We start from the raw sequence: 22,034 nt of genomic DNA on the forward strand, positions 1-22,034 counted from the left end.
TTACCATCTGAACTTTAAAGGTGGCTGGGATGGAAAATAACGACCGTTTCAGTAGGAGATCAAGCAGTTGGTAAGTAGTTTTATGGTTGCTCCTGGGTAACCTTACTATTTTATAATTGGGCTAAAGTAAATGTTTGAAAATAAGTGGTCTAGTAGCATTATGTGCAGACTAATTATAAAAATTGGAATATGATCATGAAATGGTTTATTATGAAATATGTGAACATCCCAATGAAAAAATCAGAACATATCATTTTTGAGTTGATTTAGGTAGTAGGAAATAAAATAATGGCTACAGATGTTATTTGATTTGACAAGTGGCTATAATCATCTTTATTTAGGCGTATTTTGGGGTCAAAGCAGAGTGAACACCGTCCCTCATTACATCGATTTATTAGCAGCTATTCCTGGGCAGATGCTGAAGAAGAAAAATGTGAACTAAAGTAGGTGAAGCTTGGTGTGTTTATTAACCTGATGTGAGCTGTTGAATAAGCAGTGGGGATCACATTTATTCAATGAGGTCAATATTTGTTAAGTCTTTTATAAACTGTAAAGCACTATATAAATGTTATTTGTGAATACATTCACTCTTATAGCACTTAGAACTGCAATTTCTGTGATCTTCAGTTAGAAAACACCTTGAAATTTGTCAGACTTGTGAAGATAATTTTTGTCCCATATAGCTATCTAGTCATCATGGGGGAAGGTCATTAAGGAGCCATAAAAGTAAAGTGTCCATCTACTTAGATTTTTTTTTAAAAACTATGTGAATAAATGTATAACACATAGGCACAAATAGAGTATGTTTGCATTTTATATATATATATATATATGTCATCCCTTTATGTAAATGAAGAGTAAAAGAAACAAAACTCTAAGCAAGTTAAACATTTCTCTTAACAAAATAAACTTCTAGAGTGAAAGGTACAGGGCAAAAAAGGAAGGATATGAAGAAATGCTGTCTATCAGTTCCTGGGAGGTACTGGACACATTGCTTGCACCCATCTGGCCTCAGTGTCCTCATCTGTAGAGATTCTAATGCGATGATGTTCTGTTCATTCTATACATGTTCATTGCATGCCTGCTACATGAGACACTACGCTGAATCCTAAGGGATATAAGGATGAGGAAGACATAGTATAGTGTCTACTCTCAAAGTATTAAAAAAAAAAATCCTGAGAGCATAAATTGAAAACTTTTTCAGATTTGGAGTTAACATGATATTTTCTGAACTGGGTTTAAAAAAAATCAAGGGTTTCCTCCAAAAGCTTATAACCTATTTTTTTGCTTTTTGTGATTATGATATGATTTCTACTGAGAAGTCTTTGCAAACCAAAGACCGAAACCTTGAGAATCTTATAAGAATTATGGCTTTGGGTTTTGTGTCCTTTAAAAACTAGCTGTTCAACTGAAAAATTCCAAAAAACAACTTTGTTCTCTTTGACAATTGTGAGGCCATTATGAGTGTTGGGATTTCAAAATTCAAATCCAACTAGGAATTCCCCAATGAACATGATAATAAAACAAGTTTTTTTCAGGTAAAGGATCCCCTCTTTAGCATGACTTTATTTAAAATACAGTCAGTCCAATTGCTATTTCCCAGGTCATTGAATACTAAGGTTTTTTTTTAGCTAGATTTAAAATTAAGATTTTTAGAGAAAGAAGAAATGCCATTGATGTTATTCCAGTTTAGCAGAGAAACAATGAAATGCTGTCTCCTAGGTCCTTGGGTGACACTGGAAAGTCAATTGTTAATACGGGATATTAAAAACTGTGGTGGAAGAGTGAGAAATTTTACTACAAAAATTACAGAGAGAAAGAATATGTCATCCACATTTGTTTTTTAAAGTGTGCTCTCACATGCATATATGCAGAGAAGGAAATAATATTGTTTTATTACAAGTGGTGCGAGTTGGCTTTTACATGGTTTTTGTACATTTCCCCCTTTTTAATTGTTCCTTCACTAGTACCCCAACTTTCTGCAACAAACAGTTCTCTAAATACAGAAAGTTACTTTTTAAAATCAAATCCCTAGAAATGGTTAAATTTGGTGATCTCTTAGAATTTGAAATTTATCAAATGTTTCTAAAATTACAGAAAAGGGTAGCAATATTTTATAAATTAAAGCACATTATCCATAGTTTCAAATATTTAAAAGCAATACTTATTTACAGAACTAAGGAGGACTCAGAACCACCTGAAGAAGAAATAGTAGAAAGGACAAGAAAGCCAAGTCTTTCTGAAAAGAGAAACAATCCGTCAAAATGGGATGTCTCTGCAGTGTAAGTTGTCTGCTTGCTAACTGATACCATTTTGGTTGAAGGAGGAAAGATAATGTAGGGTTAAGAGTATTAATTAAATTAGTTTATGGAAAGGCCTGTCAAATTGTTAAATTTAAGATGAATAATGAGCTTTCTATGGCTACAGGAATCATCCCTGAACCTGTGAGTCATAAGACATGGTAGTGTCCATGGTATTAGGAATTCAACCCTGGAGCCAGATGGCCCAGGAAAGGTCGCCCATTTTTGAACATCAATTTCTTTATCTACAGAATAGAGATGAAAACACTACCTATGTCATTATTTCATTGTCATGGTTAAATGAATTATCACATGTGAAAGGCTTAGTACAGTATCTGACACTATTCTCAAAGACTTATGTGATGCTGTTACTTAAGCTGTAGAAACATCCAGAAGTCACACATATACATATGCATATATAGTACAAACATATATAAGCTGCTTTGCCTGATTGAAAGAATGAAACTAAATACTCAAATAATGCCTGAATCACATCATTTCTTCCATTCTGAGGGCAGACTGTGGCCAAGCCAAGATGACAGGTCACAGTACGTGGCTCCTTAGAAGGCAGGGTTTGTGGTACGGACGGCAGATCCACAGTACTTTGTTGGCAAAAGGAGTGTTCTAACAGATTATTGTGATTACCAAATTCTGAATTTGTGTTTTCCTTATAGTTATGACACAATAGCTTCCTGGGCAACAAATCTCAAGACTTCCATCGGAAAGGCCAACAGGGCGCTCTGGCTTTCCATTGCATTCGTCGTGCTGTTCGCAGCTTTGGTGAGCTTCCTCACAGGCCGGTTTTTCCAGAAGTCTGTGGACGCTGCTCCCACTCAAGAAGGCGACTCCTGGAGGTCTCTGGAACATATCTTGTGGCCATTTACCAGACTCCGACACAACGGGCCACCACCAGTGTGACTACCGCACATCCTAACGTGTGTATTTTTTTTTTTTTAGCATTTCAGTATCTGAACTTTTTGTAAATGAGTAACTTTTAGATGGGAAATGATAGCATGGAGCCAGAGGTTCACAGAAGGACTATATTTCTTACCTCCCCACTAAGATATGATGGGGAGGAAGCCTGCCTGTGATCTTTTAATGAGGAGATATTGTTTGTTGAAATTTACTGAAATAAAGATCTAAATCTTGTATAGTGAAAGTCTCAGTAAACCAAGTATTCATAGGGAAAATAAAACCATACTTTTAAAAAAATGAGCATAAAATGCTGATTAGATCATTTTAATAGCCTATTTGAAGTATATTCAATCATTACATTTTGTTGAAGAATTACCTCATTTTTCTCCAAGTTGCTTGGTTTTTCATGCTGAATAAAGTTTAAGAATAGCTGAGCAATCTAGTGGAGAATAGCATGTGGCATACAGAGTCAGTCAACTGGCAGTTGGAATTCCTTATTTTCTCCATTGCTTCTTCAGAAGCAAAATCCTTAACCATGTGATATAATGTAGAATGAAACTCGGAATCCTCTTTAAGGGCTTCAGAGAACGCCTCACTGTACTCGTCAATCCTGAGCCTTCGTGCTCTCTCACCACTGAACATTAAAAGATCCCAATCAGGGTTCTGAATAGGTTCTTCCTTAGTAAGGTGTTCCCTCACCTAAAGAAAATTAGAGAAATCTGTCAATAGTTCCTCTTCTGCTAGGTATCTTGGCAGTAAAGTATTTTAAGGGCTCCACTCAATCCTTAAAATTGCTCACGTTAAAAGGGACATTCTTAATGTCCTATGTTTTAAACCATGAAACTTTATATCCTGGTGTTTATGGAACTTATCAAAAGGCATTAACTCAACAAATGTTTATTGAGTGGCTATCATGTGCCAAGTACTTTCTAGGTGTTGGGGATATAACAAAACAAAAAACCACGTATTAATAACAACTGCAGTAATGAAACCCTGTCCTCAAGCAGCTTATATTCTAGTGGGAGCAAAGCAAACAAATACAGCGGCTCATTCAGTCACAGAGGACACCTTCTTTATTATCAGGCAGCAGTAAATGTTCCAGAACAATCAGCTGGAGGCCTACCCGTCAGAGGAGAAAGTTTGTGAACCACAGACCCATTCAGGTTAAAGGCTCCCATTTGTTCTTGAATTATGTAAAGAGATATAAAGATTCTAGCCTAAAGTCAAGAGCTTATGATATGATGAACAATGAAGGTATAACCTTTACAGTTTGGTTTTATGCTTTTAAAACATTTTTTTAATTGTCAAAACTCCATTTTGAAACTTTCAAAGAAATGCAACCATGGTCTACGTCCATTTAGCTTCTGAGTGCCTTATCTTCTGGAAGACAAAGTAGTTTTATGGGTTTCTGCGTGCTATACCTTGATTATAACATGTTCGGAATCACACAGCGTATTCCATCTGCTCCAACTAAATGCAAAAGCAGGGCTTAACAGCGCCATTTGTCGATAAGCTTTCATTTCTACCAGAGGAACCTGCCAATGTAAAAACAAAAAGAATTGATCATAGAGCCTCTCAACAAGCCACTCTCCTCAACACAGATGTTCCATTTAAGATGTTGGGTTCTATGAACCCTCTTTCTGAATGGGGCGATGGCTTTTCCTTGCTCTCAGAGTAGAATCCGAAGTTCTCACAATTAGCTGCAAGGGCCTCTGATCGGACCTGCCCCCACTCCCCATTATCTGTCCGACCTTATCTCCTGTTCTCCCCTTACTCTCTCAGCTCCAGGCCCCCATTACCTCTAGTCCCCAGACACACCAGGCCACCTTCTAAGGGCTCTTGCTCCAGCTGTTCTTTCGGCCTGGAAGCTGCCTCACGACATAACCACTGGGTTAAATTCCCCACCTTCAGGTTGAGCCCCCAACACCCTAATTAATATTGTATGCTGCTCTAACCCCATGATTCCCGATCTAACACCTTTCAACATATGAGATCATTTTATTATTTTTGCCTCCCTCACTAGAATGTAAGCTCGGCAGGGGTCTTTCTTTTATTCACTAATGTATCCTAAGCATCTAAAATAATGCCTTGAGTATAGGTGTTCAGAAAAAGTTCTTGAATATTTTGGAAAGATAAATAGCACACTACATTCAGCATTTGTAAACTAACTGGCAATGAATTTACTAAAACCTATGCATGTAAGTACACATTTGATATTTTCAAGTGTTATATAAATGCCTACCTTTTTGTCATTTTCTGGTATACTCTAACTTTGTTCTTGAGTACAGAGCTCCCCTGCCCAAACACCTGCCACTATTAGAAGCTCCTCTGTCTTCATATATCATAAATGTTTACTAAATGTCTATTGTATTCTAGGAACATGCTAGATGCTAGAAGAATCAAAGTTGATTAAAAAACAGATCCTGTCCTCAAGGAGCTCACAGTTTAACATGCAAGGATTTCATTTAGCTACAGTCTCATGCAGACAGGGAGGCTCTGCCAATAAACACAAGGGAGTGGGTTTTGTATACAAATGGTCCTTTTATGTGTTTGATTTCACCTGACTTACTATGTTTGCGAAACTACAGTCATTTACTTTTTTTAAGAAATCTCAGTCTGGAAGAATAAAGAAAATATATAAAATGGGGAGTTGCTTAGGCTACCGTTGCACTAAGCTGACCAGCTGTGCATATGCTCCATGTGTCACTGTGAAGATCACACTACAGGCGTGCTTACTTTCTTGGAGAAGATTATTAAACCTGAGAGAACCCTGGATTTCTGGCCTTGCCACTTCTTCCTTTCTAACTATAATTTTGTGTGTATAAATGAATATAGAATACCGATGGTATCTTAAGATTTATATAAAATTTAATACTTGCTAACATTCTAAATGTCCATTATATTCAATTTGGAAAGATTCATTCATTCTTACCTTGTGGTTTATGACAACATAAAAATGAGAGTGTCCAGTAGGGAAGATATTCAGTCCAGCTTCTTTCAAAGCAATAATGAAAGAAATGGGAGTCATCCATTTCCCTTCTAAAATAGAGGAATGCTTTTTGTCATTTAGTTTGATTGAAGCTAACATGCAAAGGTTTTCCTAATTTCGGTAAGAAAAAAGCTTTTATAAGTTAAATTATTAATATCATTCCAGTTCCAGCCTTAATATTCCTTATACTATTTTTTTAGTCCTTTGTCATTCTATACTAAAAAGAATGCAGGAGACACATGTATTAGGCCTGATCCAAAGTCTCCATGTTACCTTGAACAGTTTACCCAAACTCGTTTTGGACTTTGTTTAAACAATCAAGGGATTGGACTAAAGGATCTTCGGGTCTTCTCCCATTTTACAAGTTTTGATCTAAGAATACTACATGTGTTCACTGAATTACAATAGCTGTTTGAGAGCAATCATATTTTAATTTTGAAGGATAATTATTTTATACACATGAGATTTAATGCAAAATTATCCACTTTTAAAGTTTGCAAAATGGCAGTTTGAAGGTGTAAGAATTCACATCCCTTATCTGGTTTTAAAAGCAAATTTTGATGATATTCTAGTCTTCCAGCTACATTCCTAGGGAATTTCAGGCTTTCTATTTTCAAACAACTTCAGTGATGTATTTTTTACATACAAAATTCGCCCATTTCAAGTGAACAATCCAAAGATGGTTTTTGTAACTGAGTGATACAACAGTCAGCATAAATCAGTTTTAGCACATTTTCATCCCCCCTGTAAAATCCCTTATGTCCATTTACAGTTAATCTCTGTTCCCACCTTCAGCTGCAGGCAACCCCTGGTCTACTTTTGTCTAACTTCCAGGCTAGGAAATGTCGGACTGATGAACAACACAGGCTCCTGCAGGGACCAACCTCAAAGAGGATTTCAAATAGCTGAGTGATAAAAATCAGAAAGCCTATTCAGAGTGGATCAAAACTCTCTCAAAAGTTACAATGCAACCAGCCTTCTACCTTCAGTAATTGGTCTATTCCTGGTAATAACTTTAGGGTACAAATATATGCTTCATTTATTACACGTCCAATTACCTGTCCAATTAATATTTCCCTTAGAAATTATAGTTCAAGGTCTATTTTAAATGTGTTTATAAAAGACGTTTCAATATGTAAATCATCAGTGACTGCTTTGGCACACTCTTACAAAGGTTTACCTCTTTGATATGACTTGCTGTATAACAGCAGTTTACCTTAATTTGTATTTGCAGCTCAGTAAACACTGTAGTCACTATCAGCAGTACTTTGCTTCCATCAAGTGGTGTTAGTTCCCACGACTGGAATGGCATGTTAATATGAGTCTCTTGAAGCAGGGTAACAGGGCCAAAAGTCTCCAGGCTGAATGTTATAAGCCTTTCTTCGGATTTGTAAGATACACTGCTGATGCCATCAGTTTTCCAATGTTTACCTTTAAAATAAGGAAGAAAATTATATTAGCTTCATTTTTTCCTACACAAAACTAAGATGAATGAAATCACCCAAATAACTGCAAAGTATATAAACTGATTTTTTACATTTAGAATAGAATCTCAACAAAAAGCCAGCTTTGCTAGGAGTTACTTCCCATCCACTGGGTCAAGTCCAAACTCAGCATGGTATGCAGGACCTCCAGAAAGCAGTTCTGACGCACGTTCCTGGCTGCATCCCTTGCCGCTTCTCACGCCTGTTTTTAGCCACACTTTTTTTTCCTTCCCCCACATCATATGCCTCTGAGCCTCTGAACATGCAGCTCTTCCTTCCTACTCTTCCTTCATCCTCTCACCTTTCTTTTAAAACAACTTTAAGGTTCATTTGTCCTAAGAATACAATTTAATTATTTTGAGTAATTCACCCAGTTGTACAACCATCATCACAATCCGGTTTTAGATTATTATTCTCCCAGTAAGATCCCATATGTCCATTTTATCGTTATTCCCATTCCCGCCTCCAGCATCAGGCAAGTGTTAAAACACTTCCCATCTCCAAAGATTTGTCTTTTCTGCACTCTTCACATAAATACAATCCTATAATAGGTGGTCTCTTGTATCACTTTCAATAAAACACAACCAAATGTAAAAATAGGCAAAAGATTTGAATAAACATCTCACCAAAGAATATATGTGAAAGGATAATAAATCCATCAAAAAGATGCTCAACATTATTGTTCACTAGGGAAATACAAATTAAAACCACAAGATACCACTTTACACCCACTAGAATGGCCATGATCAAAAAAGACAGATAACAAGTGTTAGCAAGGATGTGGAGAAATGGTAAATTTCACATATTGCTGGTAGGCCTGTAAAATGACACAGGTACTTTGAAAAACAGTTTCTTGTTTCTTAAAAAGTTAAATTTACCAGTTAACCCGGCAATTCCACTCCTACATATACAGGTGAGAGAAATGAAAATACATGACCACACAAAGAATTGCACGTGAATGTTCTCTTAGTTTCTTAAGGCCCTGTTCAATATTCCGTCCTATGAGAAGCCTGCCTGGACTCTCCAGACAGACCCACTCTTCTGCTCTGCAGCACTTTGATCCACTAGCACCCTCCTCTGTTGTGTTACGATTTTCTTTGTTTTCTAATTCTACAACTTTGAAAACTCCCAGAGGAAGGAAGGATGTCTCATTTATCTCTGTATTTCTTATGGTTTGACCTAATTATGGAACAACTGAATGAATCATTCTCTCCCTAGGATGCCCTCTCCATTTCTACTTGGTTTTCTCCTCTTTTCCTATGGAGGGTTCCATGGACTATTTTTGACCCTTAAATATAAAAAATATAATTATACTGACAAACTAAGCTATTTGTAATTCCTCTGTTGGCTTTTTACATTAACAAAATTATTTCACGGTATAAAGGTAAAAATGAAGTATTGCTTATAAATAAATTCTCCACATTTCTAGTATTTCCTGGCAAAAAATGTCCCCATTGTTTAGGAAGTACTGGAGTTGTCAGTAACTGCCACTTACTGCAGTTAGAGCCAAATGTACACAAATTTCCCTAGGTCGGGATAACTTACCTTCTCTAATTCTAATTTAATGTGAATAATTCTTAGTGCGATAAGTAAATATTCAAGAACATTACCCTTAAAAGAAAGTAGAAGTGAAACTTCTGAAGCAACATTAAAGGAAGAAATTACCTAATTGCTCATTTTGATATATTTTATAGTTTAATGTATTGATAGAAAATACTGTTTTTAACACAAACTATTTTTCAAATATGAATACCTTGTGATTATGTCTGTACAAGAAAAAATGTGGTCTATTGTACCTATCATAAAAAAGTTTAAACTATAAAATATTTACCCTTTCTGGTATTCCTAGATTTTCTGCCTCCACAAAGAATAAATAGAGTAATACCTTTATGCCTCAGTGATCTTAACTGTTCCAAGGTGGCGGTAAATTAATTCACATTAAAAACACAGCTACTGTGCAGCTCTCATCTAGGAGCCTCAAAAAGATGCATACATTAATTCATAAAACCAAGACCTTTCAAAGTTCAGCCAGTCAACCCAAAATGGGGTATTTGTTAATGATTGGTGAATCATTAGCTTGTATTTTTTGTTCTTATTTTGTTGATATTTAACATTTTGAGTAAGCAATGTTTTCCAATGGTTCAACAATCAAAAGTTATAAAGAGGCATACAGTAACTATTTTTCATCCTCTTCAGGTTTCCCATTTTCCCACTCCCCATGCCCAAAACTTAACTTTAATAAGATTTGCAATTTATAAATCATTAACATTAAAACAATCAAATTTTAATCATCCCAATCTGAATTATTTGGTCATTTTAGAAGAGAATAGCCTTTTTACTAGTTTTTTTTATGTGCTGTTCTATCTTGATACTTTTGTTCATTTCCTTACTTTTTAAAATATAATTATATAACCATAAAGTTCAGACATTATGGCAGATATGAATACTTTAGAAACGAATAGTTATATAATTCAATAAACTATTAAAGTGTAATTCCTATTCCTTTCCCTCAAGAGCAAACAAAACAAAGACCCTACAATTGGCATCGACATATGTAAGATTAGAATCTCAGTTTACACTGCATTTTTTTTTTGATTTAAGGATTTATATTATTATAGCTATTTTCATTACATAATTATCAAAGTACTGTACCTTCAGCATCCCACCTTGCAACCTTAGGATCCTCGAAAAAGATTACATTCTTCTGAACCTCAAGAGTGACCTCTATGGGTGGGAAGGCATTCTCTGTGTCATACTCTTCGGTAGTTTCTGGAGGATAGGTATATTTCTGTAATCCTTCCTTGAGTATCTTTTAAAAATGTCCAAAACAACACTAAGTTAGAAGCTACAACAAAGATACAAGTATTGCTGAATAAGATGTATTGTTATTTCTAATAAGCCCTGCAGTTTGGTCCCATTTAACTATAGATTGACTAACAAAATGTCACAACAAAATTAAAATAATGACTGAGCAAAAACAATTACTAAATTTGAATGTAATTATGGAATTCCTGTATGGGCCAGATTCTATGATGAGATTTACTCATCAAGTAATTCTACAAGGCATATAATTAATAGAGAAAATAATTAGGACTTAGAGAAATCAGGTATTTGTCAAAGATTACAAAATGCCTTAATGGAGGCACCACAACTCAAAAAACAGATTTACAGGACCCCAAACTCTATGTTCTAATACTTTGGTTAGGGTGTGTAGGGGAAGAGAGAAACAAGTATAAGCGACCTTTTGAAAAGTGTAGAAATGAACTGATGAACATAAATTAAAAATCATCACATTGTACAAGACCAAGACACATAATCATTAAAATGACAAAGATCAAGGATAAGGAGAGGGTAGGAAAGCAGACAAAATACTTATAAGGGAAAGCTCATCAGTGTATCAGCAGATTTCTCAGCAGAAACTTTACAGGCCAGAGGGAATGGCATGAAATATTGAGTGTATTGGAACAGAAGAACCTTCAACCAAGAATCCTCTATCCAGCAAGATTATCATTCAGATTTGAAGGAGAGATTAAACATTTCCCAGATAAAATGAAGGTTGAAGAAATTCACCACTGCTAAACTGGTATTACAGGATATGTTAAAGAGACTTCTGTAGATGGAAATTTTCTTAAGCCTAAAGAGTTTTCACCAGTTAAAATATACCCACAGTAAAGGTAGTACACCGATTACTTATCAAGCAAGTATGAAATTAAAACAAAGCAAAAGTAGTAAAACCAACTACACAAAAATCAGTCAAGGAATTTTTTAAAATGCAGGTTATGATATCTAATACATAAAGTAGGGAGGATGAAGAATAAAAAAGAAGTACTTTTAGACTGTGTTTGAAATAGAGCTATCATCAACTTAATATGGACTATTATATAGTTTGGAAAGTATCTATGAACCTTATGGTAACCACAAACCTAAAGCCTATAACAGATACACAAATAATATTTAAAAAAGAAATCCAATCACAACACTAAAGAAAACCATCAAAAAACAAAGTCTACGAGAGGAAGAAAGGAACAGAGGGACTGCAACAACAATCAGAAAACAATAAAATGGCAATAAGTATATACTTATCAATACTTGCCTTAAAGTAAATGAATTCAATGCACCAAACAAAAGACACAGGGTGGCAGAATGGGTAAATAAATAAGGCCCATCTATATGCTGCCTACAAAAGACTCATTTCAGACCTAAAAACATACATAGACTGAAGTGAAGGGATGGAAAAAGATATGCAAATAGTAGAAAAAGAGCAGAAGTAACAATACTTAGACAAAATGGACTTCAAAGCAAAGCAAGCAACAGGAAACAAAGAAGGACACTACATAATGATAAAGGGATCAATCCAACAAGAGGATACAACCATTATAGATATCTATGACCCAACATAAGAGCACCTAAATATGTAAAACATCAAATTTTCAAACACTTTGTTTCAGAAGTATGTAATGTATAATAGTGGTTTCTGCATGTATTTGTTTCCATAATGAACATGCCATCAAGTCCAGTCCCTACTTACTGAGACATTTCATTCCCGTTACCTTTCCTTTTTAAACCCTAAAAATATTAACAGCAGAGTTTGAGTCACATTCAGTTATTGAAAAAGTAATCCACAACCTACTTTTAAACAATGAGTAGAATCTGCTGATAAGAATAATAGATTTAGATTAAAAAACTCAGAATTTCCAAAGTTAATTTTAACTACAGTCATTCTTAGAAGCACAGTCACTGAGCTACAATATAACACTGCAGTCACCTAACCAAGGAGATGAAAGACCTGTACTCTGAAAACTATAAGACAATCATAAGACAAATTAAAGATGACATAAGACAAATTAAAGATGACACAAATAAAGGGAAATCTATCCCATGTTCATGGATAGAAAGAATTTATACTTTCAAAATGGCCATCCTGCCCAAAGCAATTTACAGATTCAATGCTATCCCCATCAAAATACCAATGGCATTTTTCAATGAGCTAGAGCAAATAATCCTTAAATTCATATGAAACCACAAAAGACCCTGAATAGCCAAAGAAATCCTAAGAAAGAACAAAGCCTGGGTATTATACTCCCTGACTTCAAGCTGTACTACAAAGCTACAGTCAAAACATTATTGTACTGGCAAAAGCACAGACCCATAGGTCAATGAATAGAATAGAGAACACAGACATAAACCCACACATAGATGGTCAATTAATATATGATAAAAGAGCTATGAACATACAGTGGGGAAAAGAGAGTCTCTTCAATATCTGGTGTTTGGAAAATTGGACAGCTACATGCAAGAGAATGAAAGTGCATTACTGTCTAACTCTATACACAAAAGTAAACTAAATGGATCAAAAACTTAAATGTAAGAAATGAAACTATAAAACTCTTAGGAAAAAACATAGGCAAAAATCTCTTGAACATAAGCATGAGCAATTTTTTCCTGGACACATCTCCTCAAGCAAGGGAAACAATAAAAATGAACAAGTGGGACTATGTCAAATAAAAAACCATATGTACAGAAAAGGATACCATCAACAGAACAAAAGGTAACATAGTATAGGAGAATATATTTGTAAATGATTTATCCAATAAGGGGTTAACATCCAAAATATATGAAGAACCCATAAGCCTCAAGACCAAAAAAACAACCCAATTAAAAAATGGGTGGGGGACCTGAACATTTTTCCAAAGAAATACAGATGGCCAACAGGCATATGAAAAGATGCTCCTAATCATTAATCATCAGGGAAATGCAAATCAAAACCAAGGTATCACCTCACACCATTAGAATGCCTGCTATCCAAAAGACAAGAAATAACAAGTGTTGGCGAGGATGTGGAGAAAAGGTACCCCACCTACACTGTTGGTAGCAGTGTCGATTGGTGCAGTCACTGTGGAAAGCAGTATGGAAGTTCCTTAGAAAACTAAAAATAGAAATACCATATGACCCAGTAATTCCACTTGTTGGAATTTACCCAAAGAAAACAAAATCCCTGATTCAAAAAGATATATGCACCCTTATGTTTATTGCTGCATTATGTACAATAGCCAAGATATGGAATCAACCAAAGTCCAGTAATAGATGAAGAGATAAAGAAGATGTGGTATATATACACAATGGGATATTATTCAGTCATAAAAAAGAAAGAAAATCTGTCAGTTGTGATAACATGGATGGACCTAGAGAGTATTATGCTAAGTGAAATAAGCCAGACAAAGATAAATACCACATGACTTTACTTATTTGTGGAATATAAAAACAAAACAAAACAAAATGAACATAAGAACAGTAGATTCAGAGACACTGAGAAATGACTAGTGATTACCATGGGGAAGGGGTTGGGGTAGGTGGGTGGAGAGGATGAAAGGGATAGAAGGAAATAAAAATTCTCCATCACTATATAAGTTGGTCACAGGGATGGTAGTACAGCATGGAAAATATAGCCAAAGATTCTGTAACATCTTCCTATGTTGACAGTAATTGCACTAATGGGGGTGAGGATTTAATAATATGGATAAATGTTGAACCACTGTGTTGTATACTTAAAACTAATGTTAAGATTGTACATGAACTATACTTCAATTTAAAAAATCATCACATTTTACACCTTAAACTTAACACAATCTTATATGTCAATTACATCTCATTATAGTTGGAAGAAGAAAAAGTAAATTAAGCTAATAGCTATTTCTAATATAAGGGAGATTTTTCCATTATCTGACTGTAGCAGAGAAAGATCTAGGGAAGGGGAAAAAATTTTTTAATGTTACAGAATAGAGAGGAAAAGTCAGGGACATTCTAGAGGAAATGGGAGACTATTGAAAAGAGACTTGAAAGATTGGAAGGCCTCCTTTCTGTAGGAGAGTAAAATACGTGTGAAGGAGGACACTTCAGGCTCAAATGGAGAGATCGTGGAGTGGTGGTACAGAACCCTGATAAAATTCAAAAATAACAAATCTTTAAATGAATCCTGGAAAACTCCAGCTCAGGCTGGGATCTTCCTATGAAGAAAGAGTTTTGAAGGCCTTTCACAAAATGTCTTTCTTGGACTCCCTTGTGTCCTTCAAATATCCCCGAGGTAGGGAAAGTTGAATCAGATAGATTCTTCAGGGTGGCCACAGTCCAGATTACCTTCCCCAGGTTTGCTCTAATAAATGCATTATCATTTATAGGGAGAAGGGGGAAGGAATGGCAATATCACCCCCAAAAGAGTAAAAAATAGTTGAGTGAGGGGTTGTGAAAAATACCATATTCTTTTATGTATAAAGCACAGATATACATACAGCACAAACACAGATACACAGTATAGCTATCATATTAAAATTTCATGGTGGGTAAACTTAGAAGAAAAAAAATGTCTACAAATGGTCCTTAGAGGGATGATGAGGGAAAAAAAGGTTGAGAAATACTGCTCTAATACCTAATTCTAATTCTAATAAGAGTGCACCAAGGTCCTTAATGGGTAGGACTGTGCGTGAGAAGTATGTGGCGATGTATCTACAGGATGTGTTAGAGGAGAGGGATGGGGGGAGGAGGAAGACAAGAACATGAGGGGGAGGAGAGCGAGGAAGGAAGGAGGAAGGGGCTCTGACAACATAACAGTACACTTGGGATGCAAGCTCATGAGGTAAAGTTAAAATAGACCAAGTCAGTACTAGTGCCCAGTGTTACTACTTAACTGAAACAGGAGTGGGAAACGCCTTGAAAGACGGCCTGCCTGCTATCATTAGTATCCTTACTACTCAGTGTGGTCTGTGCACCACCTGGATCGGTGCTCCTCAGACTTCAGTGTGCATATGAACCACTTGAGGGTCTTGTTAAGCAGATCTGAGGTGAAGCCCCGAATTCTGCATTTCTGACAAGTTCCCAAGTGATGCCAATGCTGTTGGTCCATCAAACATACTTTATGAGGGATGCAGACAGTGGTTCTCAAACATTAGGGAGTATTTTGCTAAAACAGACTGCTGAGCTCACCCCCAGGATTTCTAATTCAGTAAGATTAAAGGGTGTCCATGAATTTGCATATCTAGCAAATTCCCAGGTGATACTGATGCTTCTGGTCAAGGAACCACATGCTGGGAACCACAGATCTAACCTGAGTCCATAACTATGGTCCCTGGAAAATCTGGCCCACCACTGATTTTTGTAAATAAAGTTTAACTAGAACATAGCCACGCCCATTTGCTTACATATGGCTATTTTAGAATGGCATTACAATGGCAGAATTGAGGAGTGACAAGAGAGCGGTATGGCCCATAAAGCTGAAAATATCTCCTATTTCGCCCTTTACAGGAAAAGGTCTGTCAGCCTCTGAACTTGGCTATCATTATTAAGGCCAAACTGGTACAATCTAAACATAATGCTACAAGTTAACAAGTTAACATTATGAATTCTAGTTTTAAGATACATATTTTAGATTTTTTTTTCCCTGTAGTACTAGATTAAAATATTAGCAATTCAAGACAGTTCAAAATTACTTTCCTTTGTTCTTGCTCAATAAGATTAAAGTTCATTAGATAGTAGATCATTTGGGATAAAATATGAGAAATTAGTTTACTCAAACATTTTGATTCAAGAGTCAACCTACTTCCACAATCATCCAGCCCTTCATTGGTTTACACTGTGGAGGAAGCACCAAAATATCCAAGTGGTACACTCCGCCCAGGGTTGAGAATTGGTATAAATCAACCTCATTGTCTTCAAAGTAATATGGCTTTTCAGGAACATTCTCTATCAGCAACAACTGTGCTAAAATTAATCAGATTACATCAGTTTCTAAATAGGTCATAACATTTTTGTATTTTCTTAGGAAGGAAATGAAGAACTGATACAGGAACTTTTTATTTAGCTACTAAAAATTTTCAAAAAGTGATTAGTTCAAAACTGTTCATAAAGCTAGTCTTGAAAATTGTACTAGGCATGGCTGCAGGGAGGGCTCCATATATATTTCAACATTTTAGGAATTTGTAAATAATAAGCATGTATACAATAAGCATTTTCAAATAACTTAAAAACTATTTTACTGTAGGGGAGGAAAATAATTCCCCCTTATCCTTTGAGTTCTTGGCTGAGATCCCTGTGATAAGACATAGATTAACTAGAAAAAAACATTAGTTTAGTAACATGTATATGTCATGTATACATGGGAGATACCCAGGGAAGAATGAGTAACTCAAAAAGGTGGTTTAGAACTCCAGCTTATATAGCATCTTTAACAAAGAACAATAAATATGTGGAGAAATAATAGGACAAAGAAAAGCAGTTTTAGGCTTCGAAGGAGGGAGATAAAGGCTATTTGGCAAATTTTGTTATGTAAATTACCCTGGTGCCCTCCCCAGGCTGATATGGTCTAAAGTTGTCTCTGGGAATTAAACTTTGTCCTTCCTGATAGCAAGAGGATGGAGGCACCTTTGAAAATACATGTCCTGCTTTTAGGCAAATAGGGGGAGGGTATGGAGATTTTCTTGCATCTGCACCTTCTCAATTGCTTTCAGTTCAAATAATCCTTATGCCAAAGTGGCATATTATGCTATCCTTCATTATAAAAGATCAAAAAAATGGTTAACAGAAAATTTCATGACTGCCAAGTTAATTTCTTAAAATTGGACATTATGTGGCTAAAAATCTGAAGTGGTGAAAAAATTGATCCATATATGAAATTAAGTCTAATTATTTTTTCAACAAAAATAGGCCCAGTTCATTGAAAAACAGGGATGGAGGCTTAAAAGTGAAAGAAAACTGGATTGGATAATCTCTTGTGTCTAGAAATTTAATTGAGACATTCTATGCTCCTTTCATTCTCAGTGCACAATCTGGAGATTTATCTGAAGTCACATATTACTAGGACCATTCCCACCCTTCACGAAAATTATCACAAGAGAATGTAATGGATAAGAAAGGAAAACCAGAGCACGTACAGGTTCCACCCTTTCCTAGCTGGGTGACTTTAAGCAAGATATACTAATTAATCTTTATTCTTAGTTCCTACTTCTTCTACCCAATGGTTATAATATGGATATTAAAATGGATATACTATCTATCTTAGAATTTGGGAGAGTTGTGAGTTAATACAGATAAAGAAATTAGAACTGGTGCCAGACACATAGTAAAAAACACAGGAACTGTTAGTCTTTTATTTATCATTACAATTTTCCTCCCCTGTTAAAAGAAGCACATTTAACCCATGGATATCAGGCACTGAAAATAATGGAAATATCCACACAAAATTCCAGGTAAGCAATTGCCCTTTTTTCCTTGTGTATGTTTACTAAAATGCAGACTAATAATTTTTCAAATATATCTATTTTACTATTCGTTTACCTGAAAAGAAAGTGAGAAAGAATATTGTGTCCAAATTTAGACATTATGATATATATTATTTGGGGATTACCAAGTAGAAAACGTTGGCATTACTGACAGAAGTTCAGAAATTCATGAATTGACTATAATATTATATTTCTAACAGGAAAATTACATCAGAAGCATTATAGAAAAATTCTAAAGATATAAACCTAGTTGCCTGTTGAAACAAAAGTATGCTGAAAAAAGTGATGAAGTAGACATGAAAAATATGTTAAAGATGCTAAGAAATATATAGAAAATATATTCCTTAGAAGTTTACTGGGAAAGAAGTATAACAACAAAGTTAATGGGAAGGTGGACATAAATCTCAAACAAAAAATTTATAAATTAGATATCACTCTTTTGACATTTTAAAACTATCCAATTGCTATATTCCAGGATAAGCCTGAAATACAAAAGTGTTGAGAAATTTCTGATTGCATATGTGTGCTTGTGAATAATCATTACAACATTATAATAAGAAATTAGAAATAACCTGCCTATCGATATGGATTTAAATAGTTCCATTATTGGATGGAATTTTACAGGTACTAAGAGAAGTTATTAATGTGTTCTGACTTAGCATAATGTTGAATATTATTCATTTAAGTAGAATATGTATTGTGTTCTATGTATCTATGTAGAATAACAATTTTGTTGGATGAGAAAAGGTCATTTTCAACAAAAACATTTGTATGCTATGACTCCTTGATTTTATTAAAAATCAAAAGAGAAAGAGGGAGCACAAATTTAAAAATGTTAACATTGGTTATCTCAGAGGAGGGATTTTGAAGAATTTTCATTTCAATTATATTTCTGCAACACCTGATTTTTTTTTTTTTTACAATGACCCTGCATGACTTTTGTAAGCAAAAAAATCCCAATAAAATTAAATTCTAAAAATGTATTTAGAAGCATACCTGCTGAAACCATTTCACTTAATAATTTCATCTCCAGGTCACATTCTGTGGTTTCACATTCTCCTTGGACAGAACTCTACACAAAACACAAGGACAGATGCACATGATTGTCAGTGTCGGCTTCCATCCAGATTCATTCTTTCTGTTCCAGTTCCCATATCAGATGCTACCTTCATTCTAGGGCCCCAACCTGACACTTGCTCTGGCATAAAACTGGACTAAAAAACAGTATTTTAAGAATCGATTGAAATGAGAGCACATCTCCACAGAACTTACGAGGACAGGTACTAGCCTGCTCAAATTCTCTGCTATAAACCCTCAATTGTAAAATAGAGATAGTAGAAAGCAATACAAGCTATAAATATATTATTTATATTTGCATTTGGTTTCAGCCAAGTTTAAGATTTTGCTTGATTTTGGCAATCACCTCTCTGATGGAGTCATTCCAAAGCCTGCTTTTGAGTAAGCCTCTGAAGGATTAAAGATGTCATGCACCAAGTAATACAGAAGATATTATCTCATTATACTCTAGTGTAATAAAAAAATATTATAATAGAAGGACATAAGATCTGAAATTTGTATTTCAATCTGCTGCTAACTTACCTTTGTGGCCTTGAGCAGTCATTTAACCATTATGGGCCTCAAATTTATGACTTAACAACGTATTCGGTACTTAATTTTGTGCCAGACATATAATACGTCTTGTAAATAATCCTAAGAGATAGCTATTCTCTTCATTTTACAAAAGGGAAACCAAAAGCTTGGGGAGGTAATTGCTTCAAGGGTCAAATAAATTAATAGAAATAAAGAATTTGGTATACTATGAAGCACTAGATAAGTGTTACAAACTTTGGTATGTGTGTGCTAATATTTGCAAACTGGAGGATGAACAGCAAACTTCATTTGACACCAAATACCACCTGTACTTCTACAGCAACAGAACCCACCTTCCACCAGAATTCTACTCAGAAGCATGAGGCCAGTAACTCCAACTGTGCTTCTTATCTTCGACCACCATACAAAGCCGAGAGCCCCTAGTGAATGACCCTTTCCTTTCCTCTCCTCACAGTACTGCCCTGTGCCTTCCTCTCGACCAGTTTTAACACTACTGCAGTCTCTGCCCTTCCACTGTACCTCTGAACCTTCTCACTCACTGACCGTACAAGCATTGCTAGATACTAGGAATAAAAAAGAAAGAAAGAAAAAGGCAAGTTCCCCAACTTGAGATTCCAGTCTGGTACGGAAGCAGGTAAACTCATATGTATGACACACTTTTGTGGGTGCTGAAGTAAAAAATTAGGTGTCCACAAGAAGAATTCAAAGGAAGAATAGTCAATTCTGTGGGGAAAGTATTCTTTGGGTGGGTAAAGCTAGGCAACACTACCCAAAGATGGTGAAGTTCAAATTTTGAAAGATAATTAGGTCTTCACCCCAAATGGCGAGAGGGTATGCCAACTGTGAGTGAGGCAGGGAGACATGAAGCATAACAGAGGGTTCAGAGCCCCCAGTAGTCAGGTATGGCTGCAGTGAGGCATGCTGGGAGTGTGTGTGTGTGAGGATTTTAAGGGAGAGGCAGGGCCAGACTGGGGAGAGCTTTGGATGACACTCAAAGTCTGGGATTTCTCCTATGGGTAAAGGAACCCACAAAAGACTTTTAAGAAGAAAGTAACATGAAGAAATTTGTATTTGGAAAAGTATTCTGGTGGCCAGCTAAGGAAAGTGTTCCTTACTGAAGAGTAAAAAGTCCAAGGTAGGGGCATCAGAGCCTCAAGGCAGAAGCACCAAGGCCATTAGGAGCAGCAGAGATGAGAGATGAAGAAGTACAACCAACATCACCTGGATGGTGACTGGACAGAGAAGCACGGCAGGGGTAGGGGGAGACTGATACCCAAGTGTCCGGCTTAGGTAATAAGGTGGATGGGGATACAATTACCAAGGAAAGGAGGAAGGACAGGTTTGGGACAAAAGTGAATTCTTTTCTGGATATGTTGAATTTGAGGTGCCCATGGGACATCTAGGTGGGTCTGATACTGCCTACCATTAAGAAGCCAGTTGCGGGGTGGGGCGGAAGATGGCGGCGTGAGTAGAGCAGCGGAAATCTCCTCCCAAAACAACATATATCTATGAAAATATAACAAAGACAACCCTTCCTAGAATAAAGACCAGAGGACACAGGACAATATCCAGACCACATCCGGACCTGAGAGAACCCAGCGCCTCGCGAAGGGGGTAAGATACAAGCCCCGGCCCCGCGGGAGCCGAGCGCCCCTCCCCCCAGCTCCCGGCGGGAGAAGAGCAGGCAGAGCGGGAGGGAGACGGAGCCCAGGACTGCCGAACACCCAGCCCCCGCCATCCGGGACAGAGTGCAGGGCCCTCGATACTGGGAAAAAAGGGCAGCAAGAACAGTGAGCAGGCACTGGAGGCTGGGCGACAGAGGACATAAGAAAAGCGCGCGACCATTTTTTTTTTTGCTTTTTTGCTGCTTTGTTTTGGCGAGCGCTTTTTGGAAGTCTTAAAGGGACAGGGACCCCAATATTAGGGAAACAGGGCAGAAAGACCGGTGAGCAGAGGCCTGAGGCTGGCACCGGAGAATAAAGAAAAACGAACGACCACCTTTTTTTTTTTAATTAAAAATTTTTTTTTTTTTTTTTATTAAAAAAATTTTTTTTTTCTTGTTTTTTTTTGTGGTCGTTGTTTTGTTTTGGCGGGTGCTTTTTGGAAGTCTTAAAGGGGCAGGGCGGGCCACTTAATCCAGAGGTAGGGAATCCGGGATCTCTGGGCACCCTAACCCCTGGGCTGCAGGGAGCAGGGAGGCCCCTTACGGAGATAAATAGCCTCCCAGCAGCTCCTGCTCCAACGCGACTCCACCATTTTGGAGCAGCTGCCCGAGCCAGGCCACGCCCACAGCAACAGCGGAGATTAACTCCATAGCAGCCGGGCAGGAAGCAGAAACCCTGTCAGCGCGCAGCTGCGCAGCACAAGCCACTAGAGGCCGCTGTTCTCCCAGGAGAGGAGGGCCACAAACCAACAAGAAAGGAAGTCCTTCCAGCCGTCACTCGTCCCAGTTCTGCAGACTATTCCT

At 36.6% G+C, this 22,034-nt stretch overlaps 2 protein-coding genes across 6 annotated transcripts in view; one reads left to right on the plus strand and one right to left on the minus strand.

Moving 5' to 3' along the window:
* IRAG2 (inositol 1,4,5-triphosphate receptor associated 2) overlaps positions 1–3,449 on the plus strand; it is an 80,754-nt gene extending 77,305 nt beyond the window's left edge. The window contains 4 exon segments of the mRNA XM_057491290.1: positions 21–70; positions 342–443; positions 2,175–2,282; positions 2,975–3,449. Of these exon segments, the coding sequence (XP_057347273.1) occupies positions 21–70; positions 342–443; positions 2,175–2,282; positions 2,975–3,218 (504 nt within the window). The 3' untranslated portion in view covers positions 3,219–3,449.
* Positions 3,450–3,523: 74 nt separating this feature from the next.
* Positions 3,524–22,034, minus strand: part of DNAI7 (dynein axonemal intermediate chain 7) — a 76,461-nt gene continuing 57,950 nt past the window's right edge. For 4 of the 5 annotated variants that reach the window (XM_036889541.2, XM_036889543.2, XM_036889540.2 and 1 more), the window contains 7 exons: positions 18,953–19,028; positions 16,279–16,439; positions 10,341–10,497; positions 7,421–7,635; positions 6,148–6,315; positions 4,637–4,750; positions 3,524–3,914 (listed from right to left, as the gene is read on the minus strand). In XM_036889541.2, the coding sequence (XP_036745436.2) occupies positions 3,636–3,914; positions 4,637–4,750; positions 6,148–6,315; positions 7,421–7,635; positions 10,341–10,497; positions 16,279–16,439; positions 18,953–19,028 (1,170 nt within the window). In that variant the 3' untranslated portion in view covers positions 3,524–3,635. The remainder of the gene's footprint in view (positions 3,915–4,636; positions 4,751–6,147; positions 6,316–7,420; positions 7,636–10,340; positions 10,498–16,278; positions 16,440–18,952; positions 19,029–22,034) is intronic. The other variant, XM_057491741.1, reaches the window with a different exon arrangement.

Source organism: Manis pentadactyla, chromosome 14 (genome assembly GCF_030020395.1).
Source record: "Manis pentadactyla isolate mManPen7 chromosome 14, mManPen7.hap1, whole genome shotgun sequence".
NCBI lineage: Eukaryota > Metazoa > Chordata > Mammalia > Pholidota > Manidae > Manis > Manis pentadactyla.